Below are 22,559 nucleotides of genomic sequence, written 5' to 3'. Positions count from 1 at the left end.
CACAAAGCAGGAACCAGGGAAGCATCATGTGGTTGTCCACCAACACAACCACAATCCTGCATCAATAATGCTGTTTCGCTCGCCATCTCGATCACTAGGACCGTAGATAGGTAATTACGTGGCGAGCGCGAATGCATTTTCAATATCAGACCATTATCGGACCTTACCATGGACGCCATGCCACCCCCAAGATCGAGTCGCCTCTGGAAAAGTAAGGCAGACTTCTTTCGGCCATTCAGGACCGCCGCGACAGTAGAAGCTGGTGAGAACATAGCACCGCTCTACGACCCGTCAATTCATCATCAAGCGGACGATGAGCCCGATCTCAAGGATCTGAACGCCGCGCTGTCAGCTCTGGTCGACATCTTCCCTGGTGTGGAGCCCGAAGTCTTTCGTGAAATGCTGCTGAACGTGGGCGAGACAAGCAGAGTCGCGATCGTCACCGAGCAGCTACTTAAAAAGGATTTCAAATGGGCTCGAGGTCGGTTTCGAGCTTCTCGAAAGGATGGTATCGAGGCAGATCGTCACAAGCGCCGAAGTCTTCCAGGACACGACACGGGGCTGGTCGACGAAGAGATGTTCCGGCACGAAACCTACAAGAAAGCTGTCAAGCAGGTCCTGTATCAAGAGTTTCGAGCTCTGTATCATTCTGCTATCAAGGCCGTGATGGCGGAGCAGAACTATTCGTATACCCTGTGTAGGCCGATACTACAGCAGCTAACTGCACGTACGTGGCGCTTCTCAATATCGAATCTACTACCTAGACGTACTGCAACGCAAGGCGTTGAGCAGCATCCGTACATTATTACTAATACGAATGGCTCCCAAACCGATGTTGCCCCGGCCGTCAAACGTACAGGAAGCTCGCAGCTGGACCATGAGCTGCACCTACTTTTCGTCGAACCTGTTCTGGCACAGCAGAAGAGGTCCCGTCAGGCAGCTGATCGTTCTTACGCGGAAGAGCTGAACGAGGCCGAAGCACAGGAGAATGAATCCATGTTCGACTGCGAGTGTTGTTATGACAATGTGCCTTTTGAGCAGATCGCGGCATGCGATGGTGCTTGCCATCAGCTATGCTTCGAGTGCGTTCGGCGTTCGACGCAAGAAGCAGTCTATGGCCAGGGCTGGTCCCAGACTATGGACATCAGAAAAGGCAGTGTCCGCTGCTTTGCGTCCGCCACAGAGGATTGTACAGGTTCGTTACCAGCAGGTATAGTACGTCGGGCCTTGTACGATCACACTACAGGCGCAGAAGACACATGGGATGCTCTACAGGGTCGAATGGCTAGCGAGGCACTGCTCAAGAGCCACCTTCCACTTCAGCGCTGTCCTTTCTGCGAATACGCCGAGGTGGACGAAACTCCACCCCTGAAGCTACGACATCCTATGCAAGTATGGAACCATATCGCCACCCGGTCATCGGTAACCCTGCAGATCATGATGCTATCACTAACGGCAGCACTACTACTGTTCACTGTTCCGTTGCTGCTTTTCATCAGCATGATGTACCTCGCGGCACTGCTCGTACCACCTCTTGGTGCAATCGTTGACAGATCATGGTCACGAATCTACAAGCAACGCCGTGGCCACAAGTTCAAATGCCAGAACTCCAGCTGCCGACGCACATCCTGCATGCGCTGCACAGCACGCTGGCGAGATCCGCACGTCTGCTTTGAGAACGAGAAGACCTCGCTACGCACCGCGATCGAGTCCTCAGCAACGGCAGCCGTGAAACGTACGTGTCCGAGGTGCTTGCTCAGCTTCGTGAAATCCAGTGGCTGTAACAAGCTCGTCTGCAATTGTGGCTACACAATGTGCTACATTTGTCGCCAGGAGATCACGACGAAGGAAGGATATGGGCACTTCTGCCAGCACTTCCGGCCCAGTGGTGGGAGATGCATTGAGTGTGAGAAGTGCGATTTGTATGGTGACGAAGACGAGGAGGCTGCTATTCGCAAGGCTGCTGCGGTTGCTGAGCAGGCTTGGCGGGAGACGGAGGGTGGGAAGGCTGATGAGAATGATCAGGCAACCCAGCGCATGGTGGACGTTCTTGTCGGCCAGTCGCGGCGACTGGTGTGGTATGAGGGACTTCTCGATGTTCTGGTTGAAGCCTCAGCGCTTTGAACATACATGTATCCACTTCTCGTGCGATCAGCTCCGTAGCTGCACGTCACTCTTTTCCAACCTCGGAAGAGACACGCGGACCTCCAAAACGTGCTGGTTGTCGGGCGCTTCGACACAGCAATCCGCTTTGCGCTAATGCAAGCCACTTGGTGCTTCGCTTATACGGGTCTGAGATGCTTAAGCGCCTTATTTGCACTTGTGGCAGTGTTGCGAACTGTGGTATATGTTGAAGCCGCTGACGATAATCATCCAACAGTCGCACTTCAGAGACTAAAACCCTCATGTCTCGGAATACATTTCTGCAGTCACCTGGCGAAGTACGATCAAATTCAGCCGCAGATTTCTGGAGATTCGTACAGAGCCCTCACTCTCTACAAGCCTTGATTTCCTGGACCTACACCTGACGCAAGATATCTTTGCAGCCAAGCTGGCTCCAGGGGAGATGTGGCGACGATTTTGGGGAGAAACGAACGCTCCTCCAGGGCGAAAAAGTCGCCGCATTGACACTCCCAAAAGCTCGGCGCATACTCATCAACTGTATGAACTGCGTCGTACAGGTCCTCGAAAAGGTGCGGGGCTGAAGATCCAGCCGTCTGTCTTTGAACGGGAAGCCTACCGACAAGCCAGGGTCACTAAACCCGTTGGGAAATCTGCGACTGGCATGGACTCTGGAGATGCACCATCTAGAAAACAAACGGCTCCAGTAGAAGAACGCATTACGCTCACGTCGAAGGAGCCTAAGCAGGGTAGGATACGGGTCGTCCTACCACCCCTCGACAGTCCGGCAAGGCCTGACACGCACCCGACCTTTTCTCAGAAGTTGGTCGGTGTTGCGAACTTGAACGTCCTCTAGCCCATCTATCATGACTCGAAGCGGGAGAGACTGAGCAAGGTCGTACTGAAAATTGCCACAATGCAGGCGGTCGCGGTACGTAATGCTCAGAAGGAGCTGGTTGCAAGTGCCACCGATCTATGGGTCGGCAAAATCAGTGGCAATCTGAGCCACCAATTGCATGAGTACTGTAAGCTGCACCATTCAATAACACTGCACAGGTACTCTGCTGCCAGTAAATAGGTATCATGCTACGCGACCTGGACTACATGGAGGAGAAAGCAAAGAAGGGGTACGATGCCGATCCTTTTCTGCTACAGACAGATAAACGGTTCGAACGCGACATGATGCTGAGGCCGGCCTTCTCGATCCTTCTGTGGTGTCTACACAGCTACCAGATGTCCTGGACCATGACCAGCCTCGCCTATCAGGGATGGGAAGAAACGCACGGCAGCGCCAAGAAAAAGCTCGAAATCGATCTTTGGCTGTGGCGTGTGCCCTGGCAGGAGGTCTATCATTATTGGTCCCGATGATCATCATGTCGCTGGTACCAGGCCTGACGTGCCAGCTCGTCACGACATCAGTGTTCGTCCTTGCTTTTGCGCTCGGCGGTGCACTATTCAGCGATCTGAAGCCTGCGGAGATCTTGGCTGTGACTGCTGGGTATGCCGCGGTGCTGGTTGTGTTTGTTGGTAGCTCACAGCGAAATACTTCTTGAAGGACCGCTACGTAGCCGCGGTCGTTGCCCAGGAGTCCAACCCTATCAAGCACTTCAAGTGAACCGATCTTTCTCAGCCTCAAATCTCACACTCTCCTCCTTGACCACCTCCTCAACTACCTCGTCCTCAACTTCCGGAATGAAATTCCTCATAACCTGCTTAACGTACTCCTCCGGCATGCCCTCCTCCACCGCATCCTCGATACCCATGTTCATCCGATAAATATACTCCTCCTTCGGCTTAGACTCCGAGATCTGCTTACGATTGATATAAACAAGCATATTGACCTTCTTCGCCTTCTCCTCCTGGCATGCAACAACATCATCCTCCCCAGCATCAGCCTGCCAGTAGTCGACCTGCAACCACTCCTTCGTATATGCCCTCGGGACACCTTCATTACCATCAAGGTTCTTCTCGTCCTGTTTGTCAAGACTATAGACCAGACCCCAGACTTCTTTGCTGTACTCATGCTTCTTCTTCTCATCGTCGTCTTCCTTCGAAACGATCTGGACCACATTCGCATAGCCCCTCTCGTTGATAATCCACTTGTAGCCCTTCAGACGAGCGATTCCAAGATACTTCGACTTCGGACATCGCTCCCGCATCTGGTGCTTCCATAGGTTTGAGCCGTAGCCGAAAAAGACCGTTGCTTCGGTATGGTCGGCAGACATAGTTCTAATATCGTCTGGAAGAGATATCCAACTCGCTTTCTGCCTCCGACCGAAGCACCACAGCATGATGTAGTCGTTACCTTGATGCCTACTGAGTCATGTCTTGGTGTAAGTCTTTCAAGGTGAGGTCAGACAGGCTTCCGTGAGCTGTTCATAGTAGTCAGCGCAAAGTACCTACGCGGATACAGAGACAAGGAAGATCGATGGAATGGCGATGTGAGGAAGCACTCTAAGATGCTCGGGGTTTCATATTTGCTACAGCAGGTGTCAGAGTGTCGTCGATTGAGGCCTCAGCCTTCGGACATTTCTCGGCTAATCATGATGTAGGATATAGTATCAAATCACACTCGTTGCTCACAACCACGACAATACCGCTGGGATGGTGTAGTTGGTTATCACGTCTGTCTAACATCGTGCTGATGCATCGCGTCACATGGTGCACAGAAGGTCCCGAGTTCAAGTCTCGGTCCTAGTAACATCTCGGATTGTCCTGATGAATCTTTTGCCCTTTGGTCCGGTGAGTGGGTTCGCCAGGAACAACTTTTGGCTACGGACAAGGGGTGCATCCCTGAGCTTCTGCCCTGCTGCTGCTGTCCCAACACAGACCTAAAACATGCTTACGAATGGTCAGGTGGGACAATACGGGTCTGCGATAAGCGAAAACTGTCGAGATACTTACTGTGACTTATACAGCGTGTGGTTTTGATACTGTATAGCTGTCTCGCCGCTGTACAACTTCGTGCGAGACATCTAGCGACCGTTCTATCAGCTCATAGTCATGAATTTTGGAGGAGAGATGTAGGTCGCTGAGCTAGGAAGAAATTGGTTGTAGGTATGTGGATATATTCAAGGCGAGTCGGTAAGTGCGACCATATACCTGTCTGATACCCAACCAGAAGCTGTCTGCATGATAGCTAAGTGCAGACATAACATCACAACACCCCTTCGGGCCCAGAAGCGTTGAAGCTCCAAATCCAATCCCGAACACCTTCGCTCACAACAATGATCTTCTTCAACCCTACGATCTATCATCAACTCCAACCAGACTCTAAGACACCAACAGACTCTACAGCCCACCCACACCCCCATTCTGCCTCCCCCTCCTAACAAGCCAAACCAGCAAATCGACCTTGGTAACCACAGCCAACGGCTTCAAAACCCCGCCCTCACCCTCCCTCTCCGTAACAATAGCAGCGGCATTCCAAACAAAAAACCTCTCCAACGCCCCCAAACTCGTCTGACGGGAAATCTCCACAAAAGACCGCTTACTCTCCTCCCCCTCCGTCAACCCGACAAACTTCTCCAGCGGCCTCACCTCATCCATTTGTCCAAAATCGAACATCACGTCTGATACAGGGGACGTAATACTCACCCGACCGGAGGAAAGGTACGAAAGGCAATTCCCGAGTGTGACTAGACCGACAAGCCGACGGGTTTTGGCCGAAGTGACAGGGATTTGGTCGTAGCCTTTGTCGCGCATGAGTTCGACGGCGTCGTCGACGGTTTGGGAGGAGGTGACGGTTTGGATGGGTTTGAGGCGGAGGTCGGCGATGGTGTGGGTGCCGTATTCGTCTTTGGTACTTTTGCGTGGGGTGGTCGGGGAGTGAGGTGGTGGTGCGTTTTCATTATTATCTTTTGTACGATCTGGTATCACGATTTTCTCCTGGCCGACTCGATCGTTGTTCTCCATCTTCGGCGAACTGGGGGCTGTTAATGGTGGACTGGGTGGTAGGAGGTCGTTTGCGGCTAACCAGTCATCGTCGACGAATTTGCTGAGGTAGCTGCGGATGCTATCTGGGAGGATAACGACTACGCTGTCGTCTCTGCTGAGATTCATGTCTTTGACCGCTTTCATGCAGGCTGCCATTGCTGAGCCTGAACTACCGCCTACCAGTAGCCCCTCCTCTCGTATTAATCGCCGCGCCCAGTAGAAGGAGTCGCGGTCGTCTGTTTTGTACCATGTGTCCACTTCCTTCTGTGACAGAACATCTGGGATGAAATCATAGCCGATACCTTCGACCTTATACGGCTTGTCTTTGTAGTCGTCGTTCAAGGTCGCAGGTAGAGCAAGAATCGAGCCCTGTGGGTCTGCTGCGATGATCTTGACCTTGTCTCCATGTGCTTTTCGGATACCTCGTGAGAGACCCGTGATAGTGCCGCCTGTACCTGCTCCCGCGATCACAGCTGCTAGTTGGCCTTCGATATGCTCTGTCTGCTCTACAATCTCCTTTGCGGTACCGAGTTCGTGCGCAAGCGGGTTGTTGGGGTTGTTGTATTGGTCCAGGATCACGCCGCCTGGGATCTCCTTCTCTAGTCTTCTTGCTACTCCAATGTGGCTCTCCGGACTATCCCATGCTGCACTTGTCGGCGTACGGATGATCTCAGCTCCCAATGCTTTGAGGACAGAAACCTTCTCACTGCTCATCTTTTCGGGTAATGTGATGATGGTGCGGTAGCCTTTAACAGCACCCACGAGCGCCAGGCCGATACCAGTGTTGCCGGATGTGGGCTCTATCAGGACACTATGACCAGGCCTAATTCGTCCTTCCTTCTCCGCCGCCTCGACCATGCGGAGGGCGATCCGATCCTTGACACTGCCACCAGCATTGAAGAACTCGCACTTGGCGTAGATGTTGCAATCTATGCCGGCGGACTTGGGAATTGTATGCAGTCGGACCAGAGGGGTGTTGCCGATGTTCTGTAATATGCTGGACATGATGGCTGGCGGGTTCCGTGGTAGCTCGGAGGTGAGGTGAGACATGGTGAGGATGAGATGTAGGAGAGATGGTATCAGGAGATGGTTGTGGCATTCACTTACAACTTGGGCACAATGTACTATTCTATACAGAGGCTTTGATGAGGTGAATAGCGAGAGGGATTGCGTGCCTGCATTCCTGTCTCAAAGCCTTCGGCACTAGCTCTTATCTTATCACAGAGCCGCTAGTAGCCGGCCACGTGCACGATCTATTCTCACACAGTGAGTATCACTCCCTTCCTCTCACCACGAGCGATACTCGACATATGTTTACCTTGCCATTGCCCGATGCGGCAGGCACGCAATGGCAGGATCATGCTGTAGTGGTGTTTCGGACATCAAACGACGAGCCTTGTTCAACAACCACATACCGCCGATCGTGCCGGGCATACACCGCCGACAGCCATCACGCCGATGGCATTGTAACAGATCGTCCGGGCTGACTAGACGGCACACATAGCAGGCATCGAGTAATCATCAGCGTAGGCAGTGTCCAAGAACAAGACACATCCGAGGGGTCCACCGACACCGCAATTGCCGCTACACTCGACCTGCCAAGACGTCATAGGTTTGGTAGAGCTACAAAAGGTAGACCAGTGATATATGTACTACGCCATTGACTGCCCATTTCTCACCATCCATCCTTACTCTATTAATTTCCTTCCTTAACATACAGAAGATCCGCCTGCTAGAGCAATCACTTAACGACAACACAACCTCACACCCACCATGCCCTCCACCCCACGCATCGCCTGGTATGGACTCGGAAACATGGGTCGCGGCATGGTCAAGAACATGGTCGAGAAAGGCGACTACACTATCCCCTTCCTCATCAGTAACCGCACCCGTGCACGCTCCGATAAGCTTGTCTCCGCCCTCCCCGAAGGCAAGGCCAAAGTCGTGGACACCATAGCAGAAGCTGTGAAAGAAGCCGACATAATCTTCACCTGCGTAGGCGACGACAAAGCAATAGAAGAGACCATCACAGCAGCACTCCAGGACAAATCCGCAGCCAAAGGCAAGCTGTTCGTGGACTGCTCAACCGTCCACCCGGACTGCACGAACAAGCTCGCCAAAACCATCAACGCCGCCGGAGCCGACTTCGTCGCCTGCCCCGTCTTCGGCGCCCCAGCCATGGCAGACAACGGCCAACTCGTCTGCGTCCTCGCCGGCCCCAAAGCCCAAGTCGATCGGGTGAAACCCTACTGCAAGGGCGTAATGGGCCGCGCCGAAATCGACTACTCCGACCAACCGCACGGAGCCGCCACCCGACTGAAAATCATAGGCAACACCTTCATCCTCAACATGGTCGAGACGCTCTCGGAAGGCCACACACTAGCGGAGAAATCGGGCCTAGGTAGCGAAAACCTGCACGCCTTTATCGAGACTATGTTCCCGGGTCCATACACAGCCTACTCCAATCGTCTACGACAGGGGGATTACTACAAGCGCGAGGAGCCATTGTTCGCGGCGAAGTTGGCGAGGAAGGATGCCGGACATGCGCGGGCGCTGGCCGAGAGCTGTGGGGCGAAGATGAAGGGGTTGGAGGTCGCGGATAGGCATTTGGAGGAGGTGGTGGAGCATATGGGGGACAAGGGGGATATTGCGGGGATCTATGGGGCGGTGAGGAAGGAGAGTGGGTTGGCGTTTGAGAATTAGACCCAGAATCTGTACCAAGAATGCATGGCAATCATCATCATTTCGCCGGCCTGTCTCGCTAAGGGCCCATCCGTCTTTCAGCGGTCGTATGACGATGTCCCCGAAGGTTTGCCAATGGCATGCTTCAATCGTCTTTTTGGGTGAGGTTATTATTGTGCCTACTCATTAAGAGAGAACTGAAGCACGGGCCATACTCTCTTCTACCCAAACCCTAACCCTAGGCCTTACCCTCTCGACAACCCACCTGACTTCTACTTCCCTTCCTCTCCCACCACACGACGGCACAACAAACATATCTATCATATCTATATCCCTCGACCCCTCCCCACGGATCAAACCCCAGCCCAACCATCGTTCATGCACTTCCGGGATTAGCCCCCGCCATGTAGATGGATTTGCCGCTCCGCGCGGCACAATAGGGCGCTTGCATATATGTCTGCGCATGCATGCATCCGAGTAAGTTGGTTTCTGTACGAGGCCAACATGGTCCGCATACGGTATCGAGCGGGTAGATTATGATGGTAGGGTAGCTTTGTAGATCCTGGTGCTATTCCTATGTGCACTACAGTTGGCGAGAGGCACGGTGGCGCGTAGACGACGTCGTTGCTGCTGGGGATGGAGGAGGTAAAAGAGGTGAGGATAGGAAGTCAAGATGGTACTGCTGCCTTTGTCTTCATAATCTGTCCCTCGCCATAGAAAAGACCCCCTTTCTGTCATTCCTTCCAAGAGCCATCGCATCTGGTTTTCCTAGCCCACCATGTTGATCCCAGCAATAGCAATCTCCTTCCCAGTCGCCACATCATCAGCTCTGATCGACAACAACCAGCAACAAGTCTTCAACGACAGACAAACAACCTTGCTAACCATAACAACGACCAAACACATCACCTCACAAATCACAATCTACAACGAGCCAACCTCAACCACGCACGCATCGGCACCCATAGTGCAGACCTGGTATGGCGGACAAAAGGAATCCGGATGCGACAAGACGGCTTGTGCAAGCTGTCGACACCGGTACAAGTGTGAAGCCACAGATGTAGCATGGTAAGTGCGCAGTATGTACAGCGTCCTTCTAGCCCTCGTACTCACATCCCGACCAGCATGACCTGCGACTCCGCCCCTTACTGTGCCGCCTGCCTCGAAACAACCTGGTCTGGTGCATCAAACCTTCCATCCGCGACTCCCGCTCCAGATTTGTCGTCGACTTTCGACGACACCGCTGAGATCGACGAGCACGATGCTTGCAGAGCGAAGATAGCCTTGTCGGCATTGGCGTTCTTCCCTGATCGAGAATCTCTGGACTCAGCTGTAGGCGGCGATGCGGCTTCCCGACTCTGTGCTATGGGCGAGGGGAAAGCCCCGATGTTGTGCTATTCGAAAGGCGATGTGAGGGCGTGGCAGGCTTGAGCCGATGCCTCTGCGGTCTGGTGTGGTCGGTCAGGTACAGGTGGCCGAATTCTCTTGTTGCGAAGTGTACACATATGTCGACTGTATCAATATATACTTTGGTTCTTACTCTGTATCTTCAAGTGAACATCTTCTCATAGGAATGCTCGCCAGTCTCCAGCACCTCCACACTATCTCCCACCCGTAAGATGCCCCGCTCGAAAAGTGGTATCATCTGCATACCCAGACAAGGATGCGGGTAGGCGCCTTCGTCAACCTTTCTGGTCTTGCCCAAAGTCGTATATGGTTCGTTCCCGTCTTTGACGCCCGTGTCTGGATCTACGTTTGGCAGCTTGCAGCGTGCGGTACGGCAAGCGACGTGGTATTCGGCTTCACACTCGAATAGTCCCTCTTCATCTCTTCCGATCCGGCTGCCGACAGAAATAGCTTTCCAGACATCCTCTTCAAAAGCGCTGATGCCTGTTACGTATATGTTTGCTCGAAATCTTCGGGCATCTAGCCGTCCTTTGACATCGGCCTCTTTTGGTAATTGGTCATCGGTCGCCTTCACACTTGCCATCCCCAGCAGATTGACTGGGAATGCATCGGCAAAGCCAACTTCGAAACACTCGCCATGCGGGTCTTTCGGCAGACACCTACTTACAGGTCGCTTGTGGCTCGTATCAAGACGGAAGAGTGCTAGCGGTTTGGTCACTCCCAAGAACTTTCGAAGCAGACCCAGGGCTTTTGGGTCTAGCTCGTTCGTGACGTTCGTGGCGAGAGCGATATCTTTCCAGATGCTCAGCTGCTCGGAAGTATAGCCTTTTGCCTTGGCATGATTCGGACTCGGATCCAGTGGAAGGACGATAGCAGCTTGCTGCGTCATCAGGCCAAAAAGACTAGGTGTTGGGAAGCGTAAGATGAGACATCCACTTTTGGTGCTCGAGTCGCTGCCATTGGCATGGCGCTTCGCCTTGTCGGATCCTTGCTCGAGTACGCCAACCAAGGTATCTCCCCTAGCTCGACTTCGCGGTCGTGACGGGCCCGCAAGCTGGTTCTTAGTATCGCCACCATCCGTTCTAGAGGCAGCAGACTTCCGACGAGTGTCTGGCAACCATAGCTCGGTCTCTATCAGAGCAAGTCGCGGGAACTCTCGCTGCGTGATAAAGCGCCAATGGTGGCCAGGCTCAGGCGTTACATCATCTTCATTCAATTCCTTGTCTGCGCTAGACTCCTGGGTCGGTACAGAATGTGCAAAGGTGAATGAACGGTCGTACTTCAGCCCAGTGCCCTCGACCTCCGAAGCAGCGAGCTCGACGCCGCGGCATGACTTGACCGGGTATGTGAACAATGCCTTGATCCGTGGAGCACTTCCTTCGGCCTGGGCAAGTTGTTGGTCGAGGCTTTTGAGGTTCGAGCGGCCAACTAGTCCAGCACGACGGAGCCCATATAGTCGCTGTGACAGGATGGAGGTTGACGCTAAGGCCCGTTCCTTGGCTACAGTGTAGATGATAGGCAAGACGACTACTGCCAATGTAACTATGAGAGCCGGACTGGTGAGATATTCAACGTAATGCTGGAGCAGCGCCGTGGCCGCCATCTCTTCCGGTCTGGAGAATATCGAAGTACTTATTCACCGGCAGCAAGGAATTGAGGTACCGCCTGCTCTGGTGGATACTCAAGGTCGCAAGTAGTGCTACAATGCCTCCTAAATATAAGCTTGGTAATTCGGTATTGATTGTGGCCGATTTCAGAGTAACGATATCCTGGCAACCTCAGTGGCTACCCGTGAGTCTGACGCAAAGATGCCCGCCATCGCTGTAGCGGTTCCTGTCGTTCCTGTATCGGGACTTTGGGAAAATGCAAGGCAGTGATAATGGTGAACAGTGGTTGTCATTTTGCCACTTTGGTCTTAGCTCGTGAAGTGGATCGAGGCAGTCCAATCGCCTTTGCTCCAACATTACTGCACGCGTCGTGATACCACGACATCATTCACGACGACTATCGAAATGAAGCTGTGAATTACGAGATGAAAACTTCCATCCTCCGGCAAATGTAGTACAGGTCCACAGCAGCAATGGCTGCATTGCCAGAGGTCATTGACCTTTCAACACAGGCTAATGTGCCACCCTCGTCTCGTATGCGAAGCACATTACCGCCTCGAACAATCTGGTCACATCTTGCTGACTGGAAGTAGATCGCCTGCCGACCGTGTCTGCTTCGGAAGCTCTGCAAGAGTTGCAAAATAACAGATCTGGACCATTGAAGACGGGCTTGCCTTTGCTCGACTCTTACATATCATCTTCTGGTGGCATCGAGCGAGGCAAGACGACGGAGCTCTGGGGTCCTGCTGGTGCTGGCAAAACTGCATTTGGGTGAGTTTCATTCAAACCGTCCTCGCTGTCCTTACTCATCAGATGTAGATTGAACGCCGCAGCGCGTGAGCTGCTCAGTGGCCACAAGGTTACATGGATTGGTACGAGCACGATGTCTGTGGTTCGTCGGCACAAGGCTAACATCGCGGCAGACGCAGCAACGCCACTCGACCATGATAGACTGCACGGCATTCTGGATCATCTACGCCAGGCTGAGCATGCTGACTCTACAAGCTGCGCCAGCAAAGAGGACTACAAGAATGATTTCCGCTCGTTCACAAACAGCACTCTATCTCACTTTCTAGCCTTGATCCTACATACGTCACAAACCCTGACTCCGGACGGTATCTCCTTGATCGTCATAGATGGTATCAACACACTCCTCGACATCGACTATCCTCGGACCTTGTTCGCCAGCTCGAACCGGACAGAGCAGCAGAAGTGGCAAGCTGGACGCCGCTATGCTATCCTGGGTACCATCATCAGTGCGCTCAACAAACTCGCCGTGATTAACAGTATCGCAGTCGTGGTCACGACTGGTTGCGGCTCGCGAATGCGTACTGATAGCGGTCTGGGCTCTTCTCTAGTCCCGGGTCTTGGTGGCGCTGAGTGGGATGGAAGAGTGTGGAACAGGATGGTGGTGTTTCGAGACTTTGGCAGCAGGTTCATAGGCCTACAGAGGTGCCAAGGTCGAAGTCTGATCAGTCGGGAGGAGATCGGTGAAGTCGGAAAGCTGTTCCCGTTCGACATTGACCATAATGGTCTGCTTCAGCAGAGTGCAAGTGCTAGCATAACCGATGGGCTCGAAGCAAAGATCATCAGCAGCCCGATCAAGCCCCGAAAACGCACTTTCGACGAGGTGGCAGACTCTGAAGGTGAAGATGTTGACGAGTATGGCTGGGCAGACATCGATGACGATGCAGTAGCAGTGCAAGGTGCTGTGGGGAATACACCAGATGGTGCTGCCGAGGATGGTGCACAACAAGACACGAACACGACAAATGATTGAACGAGGGTTCACTATGAAGTGCTTTCCAACTCAAAATACATACACGCTAACCAACATCACAATATACAAATGCAGCCACTTCGCACTCTATGAAGGTGCGTGGATGGTACCTTGCGGGCTATGGAACACGTCCCTCGTGTAATCCATGTTAAGATCCCGGAACTCGCCACGGAAGTTCTCCATGCCATACTGCTTCGCCTCATCGACCAACGGCGCAATCTTCGCGGCGATCTTCTCATCGTCGAAGTTGAAGCGAGGGTAGATGTCGTTCCTGGGCAGTGAGTGACCGAAAGAGTGCATCGAGTATCCGGCGTCGGCGTATCGCTCCCAGCCATTGACAGAGTAGGCCTCGATGACGACGCGAGGAGCCTTCGAGCGGTACTGCAGGACCTTGCGCTTGTACTCGATGGGTTGTTGTTCAAAGAGTCGCCACGATGGAAACGAAACGACGCGGGCCTTGATACCGTGCTTCTCCTTGAGAAGTTTGGCGGTGCCGACAGCAAATTTCATTTCCGCACCAACACCGATGAGAGTGACATCGGCGTCTTGCTCCTCCATGAAGACGTATGCGCCCTTCAGCACACCATTGCGGTCGGAGTGACCTGGGTATTGAGTGACGTCTTGACGAGCGACAGAGATCATGGAAGGCGTATCCTTGGCGCTGACTGCTGCTGTCCAAGCACCAGCGACTTCCTCAGCGTCACATGGACGGATGTAGAGGAAGTTGGGCATGGCGCGGTAGAGAGTGGCAAGCTCGATAGGCTGATGTGTAGGACCATCCTCACCAGTACCGATCGAGTCGTGGGTAGCGATATGAATGACCTGCAGGCTTTGAAGAGCACCCATACGAACACCGGGTGCAGCATAGATGTAGAACATGAAGAAGCTGGATGTGACTGGCAAGATCGCACCCTTCTGGAAAGCAGCGAGACCGTTCGAGACGGAAGCCATAGCGTGCTCGCGGATACCCCAGTGGATGTATCGACCAGTGTAGTCGCCATTGGGACCGCTGGAGACCTTGACGTTCGGGCTTTGGAAGTCGACCTTCTTCTTCGAGGACAAGTTGACGGAGGGCGAGAGATCGGCGGTGCCAATCATGACGTTTGGAATGTTCTCCGCGAGCGCCACACCAACGTTACCAGCAGACTTTCGAGAGGGTTCGGCTTTGGATGGCTGCGAGTCCTTGCTGGGAATGCACTGCGTAAAGTCACCAACAAGCTCGCCCTTCATTCTCTTGGTGAACTCCGCAGCAAGATCGGCATGCTCCTTATTGTACTTCGCAGTGACATGAGCATAGTCCTTTTCCAACTCCTTACCACGCGGTACAGCTTCCCGGAAGAAGTCGTACACTTCTTGTGGAATATCGAGATGCTTGTTCACGTCCATGCCATTGGCCTTCTTGATGTATTCGATATCCTCCTTGCCGAGAGGGGCACCGTGCACACCAGCCGTGTTCGCCTTCTTGCTGCTCACACCAATGGTTGTCTTGATGTTGATGAAAGTGGGCTTCTCCTTGTTCGCTCGCGCGGCTACGAGTGCCTTGACGATGCTCGCAACATCCGAGTTGCCATCCTCGACCTCCAGCACATCCCAGCCACATGCTCGCATCTTTGTGTTTGTGTCGTCGGACATGGCAATATCGGCCGATCCGTCGCAAGTAATGTTGTTGTTGTCGAAGATCACACAGAGGTTGTTGAGTCTCCAGTGACCAGCCAACTGAATCGCCTCCATGCCCACACCCTCCTGCAAGCAAGCATCGCCGATCGTACACCAGGTCATGTTGTTGATGACCTCACAACCAGGCTTGTTATACTGCGCACCAATATGCTTCGACGCCATAGCCAAACCAACAGCATTCGCAAGACCCTGTCCAAGTGGTCCAGTAGTGACCTCGATACCAGGGTGCTCAATCTCTGGATGACCAGGACAATACGAATCCCATCGATCGGAATGATAGCTGACCAATTGCTCGAAAGTCATGTTCTGGTAGCCCACAAGATGTAGGAACGAATACTGGAAAAGACATGCGTGGCCGTTGGAAAGCACGAATCGATCCCTGTTGACCCAGTCCGGGTTGCTGGGAGAGTATTTCATGACATATTTCCAAAGCGCGATACCGATTGCTGCCATACCCATGGCAGAGCTGATATTCCATTAGTAGCCATTCGGCACTCTGAGAATCATTCTCTTGAACTTACCCAGGGTGGCCCATATTGAATTGTTGACATAGATCTGCAATAAGTACTCTGTAGCAACCGAGCACGAATTGTGTCTTGTCCTGCGACTCCATCATTTGAACATCCTCCGCATGCTTGGTGCCATTCTTGCCATCAAGCTTCAATGGCAAACGAGCAACATCGTCCTGGCTGACCTGGACCGCTGAAGGAGCCATGATTTGTGTGCTTTCTATGGTTACAGTCGTAGTAGCAGAGATCAGACAGTACTTCTCCTGGCGATCACTTGTGTTAAAATATATTGAAAAGGACTGCCGTAGGCTTTACCCTTACCTACTGCGCGGGACATCTTCACCTTTAAGTTGACGATGATGTCGTCCCCTCCACGCCGAGACCGCCGCCAGAGCCGTCGAAGTGCCTGGAGTATATCCGTGGCTCGTCCCCTCAGCTCCCAAAAGAGACATCCTCACAAACCAAAAAGCTCGTGTTTGGAGCTCAAGAAGCTTGGTTGTGTTGACGTTGCGTTGCAGTCAGTGGTCGTAAACCCGGCGGGAGCGGGGCTTGCACGAACCCCTCCAGTGTGTGAAGCAGTTCTAAGCGCTCTCGAAGCGGTAGTCACAAACGATGAGTCACGTGTCGTACCAGAATATTAGGTTGGCACGCTTTATAAAGAAAAAAGTTGTTCCACACACGTGTCCGATACTCATGCGAGTGACATAGTCTTGTGGACCGCGGACTACTACTTGTGGGCATGCCGGCGACGTTGACGTCCGAAGAACTCAACAACACTTGCGGAACAGGTCTGTGTCGGGTAACAGTGTGTTTGTGTCTAACCTTCCATCTACGAGACACGACATTCTTCGCGGCCTAATGAGCTCGGAGTGAGACCGCGTCGAGCTTTAACAGCCACAGCAAGTTCTCGAGTAGAGAGGTCAGGACGACGATGATTAAGCAGAAGAATCAAGACACCAGTAATACACATTTCTTTCAGAGAGGAGGGCCTACGTATAACTACAACACACTGAAGATCCTAACCTACACACATCCTTCGCTCCCCAGAAGCAAAATCTCCAGACGTACAAGCTAAGCCCAATGTTTTCTTCTGTCTCAACGCCGTGAACGCCAGCCAGGTATGGTATAATCGCACACCATTCCATGTCCAGACCACGAGGACATCCGGTGAGCGTAGTCCGTGGTATGGTGCATAATGTCGAGCGGCGTAAAAAAGAGAGTCGAGGTATCCGTACAAAGCGCGCGCTTCCAGCGAGCCAAAACCTCATGCGAGAGAGTAAAGATGCCAACTCGCTGAAGGCCGGAAGCGTGTCGTCCGCGCCGCCCAAGAAAGTCGTGAAGGAGCACTCTCACGACCCCCTTCAAGGCTTCTTCTCGCCCTCACCACCATTCTGCTGACCTTGACCTTGCTGCTCACCACCCTGCGCCTGCTCACCCTGCTGACCCTCCGCATTCGACGCCTCGGTGCGAGCGCGATGCATCTTGTCAAAGAGGGTCAACGAAGCATTTTGCAGCTCATCCGTCTTAGCCTTGAGCTCCTCCGCAGTGAGAGCACCCTCTCCGCTCTGGCTCTTAGCAATAACCTCCCTCATCTCATTAATCAAGCTCTTGATCTTCTCCGCCTCGCTCTTGTCTAGCCTGTCCTCGAACTCCTTAAGCGCCTTCTCGGTATCGTTGACCACGCTGTCGGCGCGGTTGGCAGCCTCGATGGCGGCCTTGCGCTCCTTGTCCGCTTCGGCGAACTTCTCGGAGTCGGCAACCATGTTCTCGATTTCGGAGTCGCTCAAACCGGAGCCGGAAGCGATGGTGATGGACTGATCCTTGTTGGTCGACTTGTCCTTGGCGTGGACGTGGACGATGGAATCGGCGTCGATGTCGAAAGTGACCTCGATTTGAGGCACACCGCGGTGGGCAGGTGGGATACCGACAAGCTGGAAGTTGCCGAGCATCTTGTTGTCACGGACGAGCTCGCGCTCACCCTGGTATACCTTAATCTCGACGGCAGATTGGAAGTCGGCGGCAGTTGAGAAAGTCTGCGACTTCTTGGTAGGGATGGTGGTGTTGCGGTTGATCAGGCGGGTGAAGACACCGCCGAGGGTCTCGATTCCGAGGGACAGTGGAGTGACATCGAGGAGAAGGATGTCAGTGACATCACCCGAGAGGACAGCACCCTGGATCGCAGCACCAATGGCGACAGCCTCGTCAGGGTTGACAGACTTGGCAGGATCACGGCCGAAGATGCTCCTGACGGACTCGGCAACCTTGGGCATACGGGTCATGCCACCAACGAGGATGACCTCCTGGATATCCTTGGCCTGAAGGTTGGCGTCCTTGAGAGCCTTGCGAACAGGGTCGATGGTGCGGCTGATCAGGGGGTCAACAAGCTTCTCGAGCTGGGAACGAGTCATCTTGGTGTTGATGTGCTTGGGTCCAGAAGAGTCAGCAGTGATGAAAGGCAAGTTGATGTCGGTCTGCTGCGAGGATGAAAGCTCGATCTTGGCCTTCTCAGCAGCCTCACGGATACGCTGGATAGCCATGCGGTCGTTGGAGAGATCAATGCCGGACTCGGTCTTGAACTGGTCGACAAGGTGACGGACAAGGGTGATGTCAAAGTCCTCACCACCGAGGTGGGTGTCACCGTTGGTAGACTTGACCTCGAAGACACCGTTGGAGATCTCCAGAACGGACACATCAAAGGTACCTCCACCCAAATCGTAGACAGCAACCACGCGGTCACCCTCCTTCTCCATACCGTATGCCAAAGAAGCAGCAGTAGGCTCGTTGACCACACGCAGCACATTCAGACCAGAGATCTGGCCAGCATCCTTGGTAGCCTGTCTCTGCTGGTCGTTGAAGTACGCCGGCACAGTGACGACCGCATCAGTCAACTTCTTGCCCATGAACGCCTCTGCCGTCTCCTTCATCTTGCCCAGCACGAAGCCACCAATCTGCGAAGGCGAGTATCGGTTCCCGAGAGCCTCGAGCCACGCATCACCGTTCTTGTGCTGCACAATCTTGTAGGGGACATGCTTGAGATCGCGCTGGACCTCCGCATCGGTGAACTTGCGGCCGATTAGACGCTTGGTGGCGAAGAAGGTGTTTTCGGGGTTGACAACGGCCTGGCGCTTGGCGGCGATACCGACTAATCGCTCGCCCTCCTTGCTGAAGGCGACAACTGATGGGGTTGTGCGTCCACCTAGCAATAGAAATTCAGTAAGATGGTCACGCGGGCTGCTTCTACATAGGGCTGTACACACCTTCCGAGTTCTCCATGATGCGAGGGGTAGCGCCCTCCATCACCGCCACCGCCGAATTGGTAGTGCCCAGATCTATACCGATGACTGGGCCCTTGACCTTGTCACCCGACTCCTTAACATTCTCCGTCGTCGCCCATCTCCGCTGTAGGGCGGCAGGGGCTTTGTATGCGGATTGTCTGAAGGTCGGTGCTGCGCGCGGAATAGCCTGGGGAGCATATCAGCGACTAGTGCTCGTGTGATGTCTAGCTAGATGGGAATATGAACTCACGCTTCGCATTAACCGTGATGAAAGCATATTGTGTGGTGTGAGGGTGTGATGGACCGCGGCCGTATAATTACAAGCGCGCTGCTATCAAGAGGGAGTGGATGGATAGTGTGGGAGAAGAGGTGAATGGATGGATGGGGCGGCGAGGAGAATGGATTGTTGATGTAGAATAATGTGATTATGAATAAATGGTGATGGCGTCGATGCGCGCAAAATCGTTTCCCCTTCGACTCACGCACAGACCATCCGCGAACATCGCCCAGAATCTTCTTCTCCGGCCTCGGTCATGCCTTTGGCAAATTGGTGGCGAGTCATACATACCACGATAATCAAAAAATTCATGGAGATGATGTATGAGGAGTAGAGTCAACAATCACAGACGCTTGCTACACTAACATGCTCCATCTCTTCCTAAACACCCAACAAGCGATCCCATCCAATAAGCGATCCAGCACTTCGGCCCTGAAGCCCCACCAGAAAAAAATAACCAGCGCCACCAGCACCAATACTACCCAAAACACAGCCCAATCCCAAACTCATTACATCCCCATCCCATCCCCCCTCCCCACCCCAATCACGTCCCCGCGGCCCTAACAGCAAGCGTCAACTTCTCATTCCGCTCCACCGCAATCTCCAAATCCTCATCCCCTTCCAGACGATAATACTCCCCATCCTTCTCATCCCTATACTCAATATCCAAATCCTCATCATTCTGATCCTGGCCCTTATACTCCAGTCTTCTCCTCTCCACGATCTTGCGATGGAGGTCGGAGAAGCGGAAGGCGTTGCGGGGGGGCATACGGATGACGACGCAGGTGTCGCGGTCGAACCAGGCTTTGACTTTGACGGGGGCGGAGGTGTTGTTGCTGGTGCTTTGGGTGGTCGTGGTTGTTGAGGGGGCGGTGGAGGAGAGGGAGGGGGTGGAGGTGGTCGGGACTTGCTGCTGCTGTCCGTGATTGGAAGGCGTGCGGTAGTGATTCACACCCTGACTTGACATGCCTCGTTGATGTTGACCATACGGACCACCATTCACGGAGGCTTGCGATTGCGAGTACTGGTGACCCTGCTGCTGCTGCTGCGATTGCTGTGACAGTTGCCGTTGATGCTGCGGGGCTTGTGGGTACGCGCCATTCTGGTATGATCCTTGGGATGCCGCCGAGTATCTATCCCGTGGGTCCTTCGGCCGTGCATGTATATCCAAGTCAACAGCGTTCGGATCCACCTCGTAATCATTCTCTCGTGGTGCAAAGAAGTTCCGCACTAAAGAGGAAGTCGTGATCTTCTGACTCAGCGCAAGAAGATCTCGTAGATACTCGTCCAGATTCGCCCGTCGTCCTTCGCTGATACCATCTGTAACAAATTTGACCGGCCCAGGCATGTATGGCAGTGTTCTCGGCTTATTCTGCACCTGTCCAGCCTCTTCCGGAAAGGCATTGATGAGGTTGATCTGCAGCTCGTAGAAGTCCTCATATACCCTCTGCAGGTCCCAATGCGTGCCATTCGATAGTCTTGCCTCCACAATGAAATGGAACTTGTCGTCTGCAAAGATATATCTCGGTACCGATGCTCTCTCCGGCGCGTAAAGCCCTTGCTGCTGTTGTTGCTGGTAGGCATAGTTGCTCGGCTGTCTCGAATGCCCGCCGAAACTCTGTTGTTGCTGGCCATTCAAACTCATCCGCTCCATGCCTTGCTGCATTTGAGATTGTTGACTGCTCGATACCGAGCCAAGCGGGACGCTGTTGTTCTTATACTCCGCCGCCATCTTCTTCCACTCCTCAACCTTAGGTATCCCCGCCTTCTGCACCGCAGCCGTCGAATCATCTATCGCCTTTCCCGTAGCCATATCCCGCAGCTCGATAAACGATACCGGTATCAATCCTGGCCCTCCCAATCGTGTTATAGGCTTCGCAACAAACCACTCCGGATTCGACTGCGCTATCACAATGATCGCCTCACCTTCCTTCGCATCCAATTCGTCCGGCCTCTCAGCATGGAAATCATACGACACAATACCATATATCCCTCCCGCCATCTTACTGACCGAACTACTCGCTCGATGTCCAGGCATAGGCGGTCTGCTATCCATCCCATGACTCCCATTCATGGTACTCGACCTCGACGTCCCTACACTCCTCGCGCCCGGTGTCGCGCCCTCTGCATATCCACTATCATGTGTTGCGCTCAGACTATTCGACGAGTCCCCACTATCCCGTACCGTCGTCTTGCCCACATTCTCAAAGTACTTCACCGGCACCAACCCTCTCGTATTCGCCAGAGGGTTACATGCCTCGTACCAGTCTATATCGTTCTCCCGGCTCAAGACGTGGAGGAAGTCGCCGGCGGAGAAGGAGAGGTATATATCGGAGTTGTCAGGCGCGTTGTGGTCATATAACGCCTTGATGACCTTCTTCGGCGGCTCTATTGCGATGGCGTCTTTTTGCGGTATGGAGAGCTGAACAGGTTTCGCCGAGTCGTGCTTGATGTTGCCGTCGCTTTTCATGGATCTTCGAAACTACGGACTGGTCAGTATTCGCTCGCATATCTTTGTACGCATAGCATTCGCTGTCGCCTACCTTCATCTTGTCTTGAAGCTGACCGCCGCCGCCACTAAGCCAATTGCGCCAGTTGCCTCGCTTTTTCCTCTACTCCTCAGGCCTCACTTGCTGGCGTTCAAATGCGTTTCGTCAGTAGTACTCGTGATCGTGCCAGCGTATGCGTGTCCTGTATATGCTATGGTCGTGTTCTCTTCGGCGGGGCTCTGGCCGTTACGGTATGCTGCCCAAGCCCAAAGAAGACGAGAGTTCAGCCCTACGAGTCGCAACCCAGACAATCTCCCACTCGTACTTCTCCTCCACACACCTCTCACAAGTCCTGCAATACAGACGTTCAAAGTGTCGTGAGTCGTAATCCCGTAAGAGTAGCCTGAACAGTATGGTCTCCGACTTTACATGTACCGTATGCCCTGCAACCCACGCACGACCGTGCTCCCGCACGTTGATGTTGGTGGCGGCCGCCGCTTCCTGGTGAGACTTTTGCGACGGAGATTTCAGGCCCAGCAGCTGCAACGATATGATAGCCAACGACCGGTCGGGAGAGAGAAGAGTGGGATGGGCGAGGACTTGCTTGCAAAAAAGCAGAGTCCAAGAGATCCTTCTCACTTCCACTTTCTCGCAATGCCCGAATCGTGCTAGTGTCTCGCGTGGAAGCGTGGGCTGTGTATGCCGACCACAACTGTGCAGGAGTAGTGGAGTGGAGTGGAGTGGCGGTGCTGCTGCTGCTGCTGCTGCTGTGACGAGGCGACACGACGACTGGGTGCGA

General features: G+C 53.5%; 11 protein-coding genes and 1 non-coding gene across 12 annotated transcripts; 6 read left to right on the top strand and 6 right to left on the bottom strand.

Moving 5' to 3' along the window:
• Window positions 1–168: 168 nt before the first annotated feature.
• On the top strand, window positions 169–2,124 carry LTS14_009863 (uncharacterized protein; the record flags this gene model as incomplete). The annotated part of the gene is made up of 1 exon (XM_064842541.1): window positions 169–2,124. One exon carries the CDS (start codon window positions 169–171, stop codon window positions 2,122–2,124), a length of 1,956 nt encoding a protein of 651 aa, XP_064689935.1.
• Window positions 2,125–3,037: 913 nt separating this feature from the next.
• Window positions 3,038–3,674, top strand: LTS14_009862 (uncharacterized protein; the record flags this gene model as incomplete). The annotated part of the gene is made up of 3 exons (XM_064842540.1): window positions 3,038–3,146; window positions 3,200–3,465; window positions 3,525–3,674. The coding sequence occupies 3 exons, from the start codon at window positions 3,038–3,040 to the stop codon at window positions 3,672–3,674; spliced, it is 525 nt and encodes a 174-aa protein (XP_064689934.1).
• A 54-nt stretch (window positions 3,675–3,728) lies between these two features.
• Window positions 3,729–4,346, bottom strand: LTS14_009861 (uncharacterized protein; the record flags this gene model as incomplete). Its single annotated transcript, XM_064842539.1, has 1 exon — window positions 3,729–4,346. The coding sequence occupies one exon, from the start codon at window positions 4,344–4,346 to the stop codon at window positions 3,729–3,731; it is 618 nt and encodes a 205-aa protein (XP_064689933.1).
• Window positions 4,347–4,719: 373 nt separating this feature from the next.
• On the top strand, window positions 4,720–4,821 carry LTS14_009860. Its single transcript has one exon. It is a non-coding gene; the product is annotated as a tRNA-Val (tRNA).
• Window positions 4,822–5,412: 591 nt separating this feature from the next.
• Window positions 5,413–7,107, bottom strand: CYS4 (cystathionine beta-synthase; the record flags this gene model as incomplete). The annotated part of the gene is made up of 1 exon (XM_064842538.1): window positions 5,413–7,107. One exon carries the CDS (start codon window positions 7,105–7,107, stop codon window positions 5,413–5,415), a length of 1,695 nt encoding a protein of 564 aa, XP_064689932.1.
• A 723-nt stretch (window positions 7,108–7,830) lies between these two features.
• Window positions 7,831–8,760, top strand: LTS14_009858 (uncharacterized protein; the record flags this gene model as incomplete). The annotated part of the gene is made up of 1 exon (XM_064842537.1): window positions 7,831–8,760. One exon carries the CDS (start codon window positions 7,831–7,833, stop codon window positions 8,758–8,760), a length of 930 nt encoding a protein of 309 aa, XP_064689931.1.
• Window positions 8,761–9,517: 757 nt separating this feature from the next.
• On the top strand, window positions 9,518–10,170 carry LTS14_009857 (uncharacterized protein; the record flags this gene model as incomplete). Its single annotated transcript, XM_064842536.1, has 2 exons — window positions 9,518–9,807; window positions 9,864–10,170. 2 exons carry the CDS (start codon window positions 9,518–9,520, stop codon window positions 10,168–10,170), a joined length of 597 nt encoding a protein of 198 aa, XP_064689930.1.
• A 118-nt stretch (window positions 10,171–10,288) lies between these two features.
• On the bottom strand, window positions 10,289–11,749 carry LTS14_009856 (uncharacterized protein; the record flags this gene model as incomplete). The annotated part of the gene is made up of 1 exon (XM_064842535.1): window positions 10,289–11,749. The coding sequence occupies one exon, from the start codon at window positions 11,747–11,749 to the stop codon at window positions 10,289–10,291; it is 1,461 nt and encodes a 486-aa protein (XP_064689929.1).
• Window positions 11,750–12,226: 477 nt separating this feature from the next.
• Window positions 12,227–13,533, top strand: LTS14_009855 (uncharacterized protein; the record flags this gene model as incomplete). Its single annotated transcript, XM_064842534.1, has 4 exons — window positions 12,227–12,287; window positions 12,347–12,524; window positions 12,573–12,625; window positions 12,677–13,533. The coding sequence occupies 4 exons, from the start codon at window positions 12,227–12,229 to the stop codon at window positions 13,531–13,533; spliced, it is 1,149 nt and encodes a 382-aa protein (XP_064689928.1).
• Window positions 13,534–13,620: 87 nt separating this feature from the next.
• Window positions 13,621–15,925, bottom strand: LTS14_009854 (uncharacterized protein; the record flags this gene model as incomplete). Its single annotated transcript, XM_064842533.1, has 2 exons — window positions 13,621–15,676; window positions 15,732–15,925. 2 exons carry the CDS (start codon window positions 15,923–15,925, stop codon window positions 13,621–13,623), a joined length of 2,250 nt encoding a protein of 749 aa, XP_064689927.1.
• Window positions 15,926–17,080: 1,155 nt separating this feature from the next.
• On the bottom strand, window positions 17,081–19,271 carry SSC1 (Hsp70 ATPase ssc1; the record flags this gene model as incomplete). The annotated part of the gene is made up of 3 exons (XM_064842532.1): window positions 17,081–18,915; window positions 18,977–19,181; window positions 19,245–19,271. 3 exons carry the CDS (start codon window positions 19,269–19,271, stop codon window positions 17,081–17,083), a joined length of 2,067 nt encoding a protein of 688 aa, XP_064689926.1.
• A 544-nt stretch (window positions 19,272–19,815) lies between these two features.
• On the bottom strand, window positions 19,816–21,820 carry BEM1 (bud emergence protein 1; the record flags this gene model as incomplete). The annotated part of the gene is made up of 2 exons (XM_064842531.1): window positions 19,816–21,753; window positions 21,815–21,820. 2 exons carry the CDS (start codon window positions 21,818–21,820, stop codon window positions 19,816–19,818), a joined length of 1,944 nt encoding a protein of 647 aa, XP_064689925.1.
• Between the last annotated feature and the right edge of the window lie 739 nt (window positions 21,821–22,559).

The sequence above is a fragment of the Recurvomyces mirabilis genome (assembly GCF_035927965.1).
Source record: "Recurvomyces mirabilis strain CCFEE 5264 chromosome Unknown scaffold_34, whole genome shotgun sequence".
Taxonomy (NCBI): domain Eukaryota; kingdom Fungi; phylum Ascomycota; class Dothideomycetes; order Mycosphaerellales; family Teratosphaeriaceae; genus Recurvomyces; species Recurvomyces mirabilis.
Note: the sequence above shows the minus strand (reverse complement) of the source record. Positions and strands in the feature narration are given on the sequence as shown.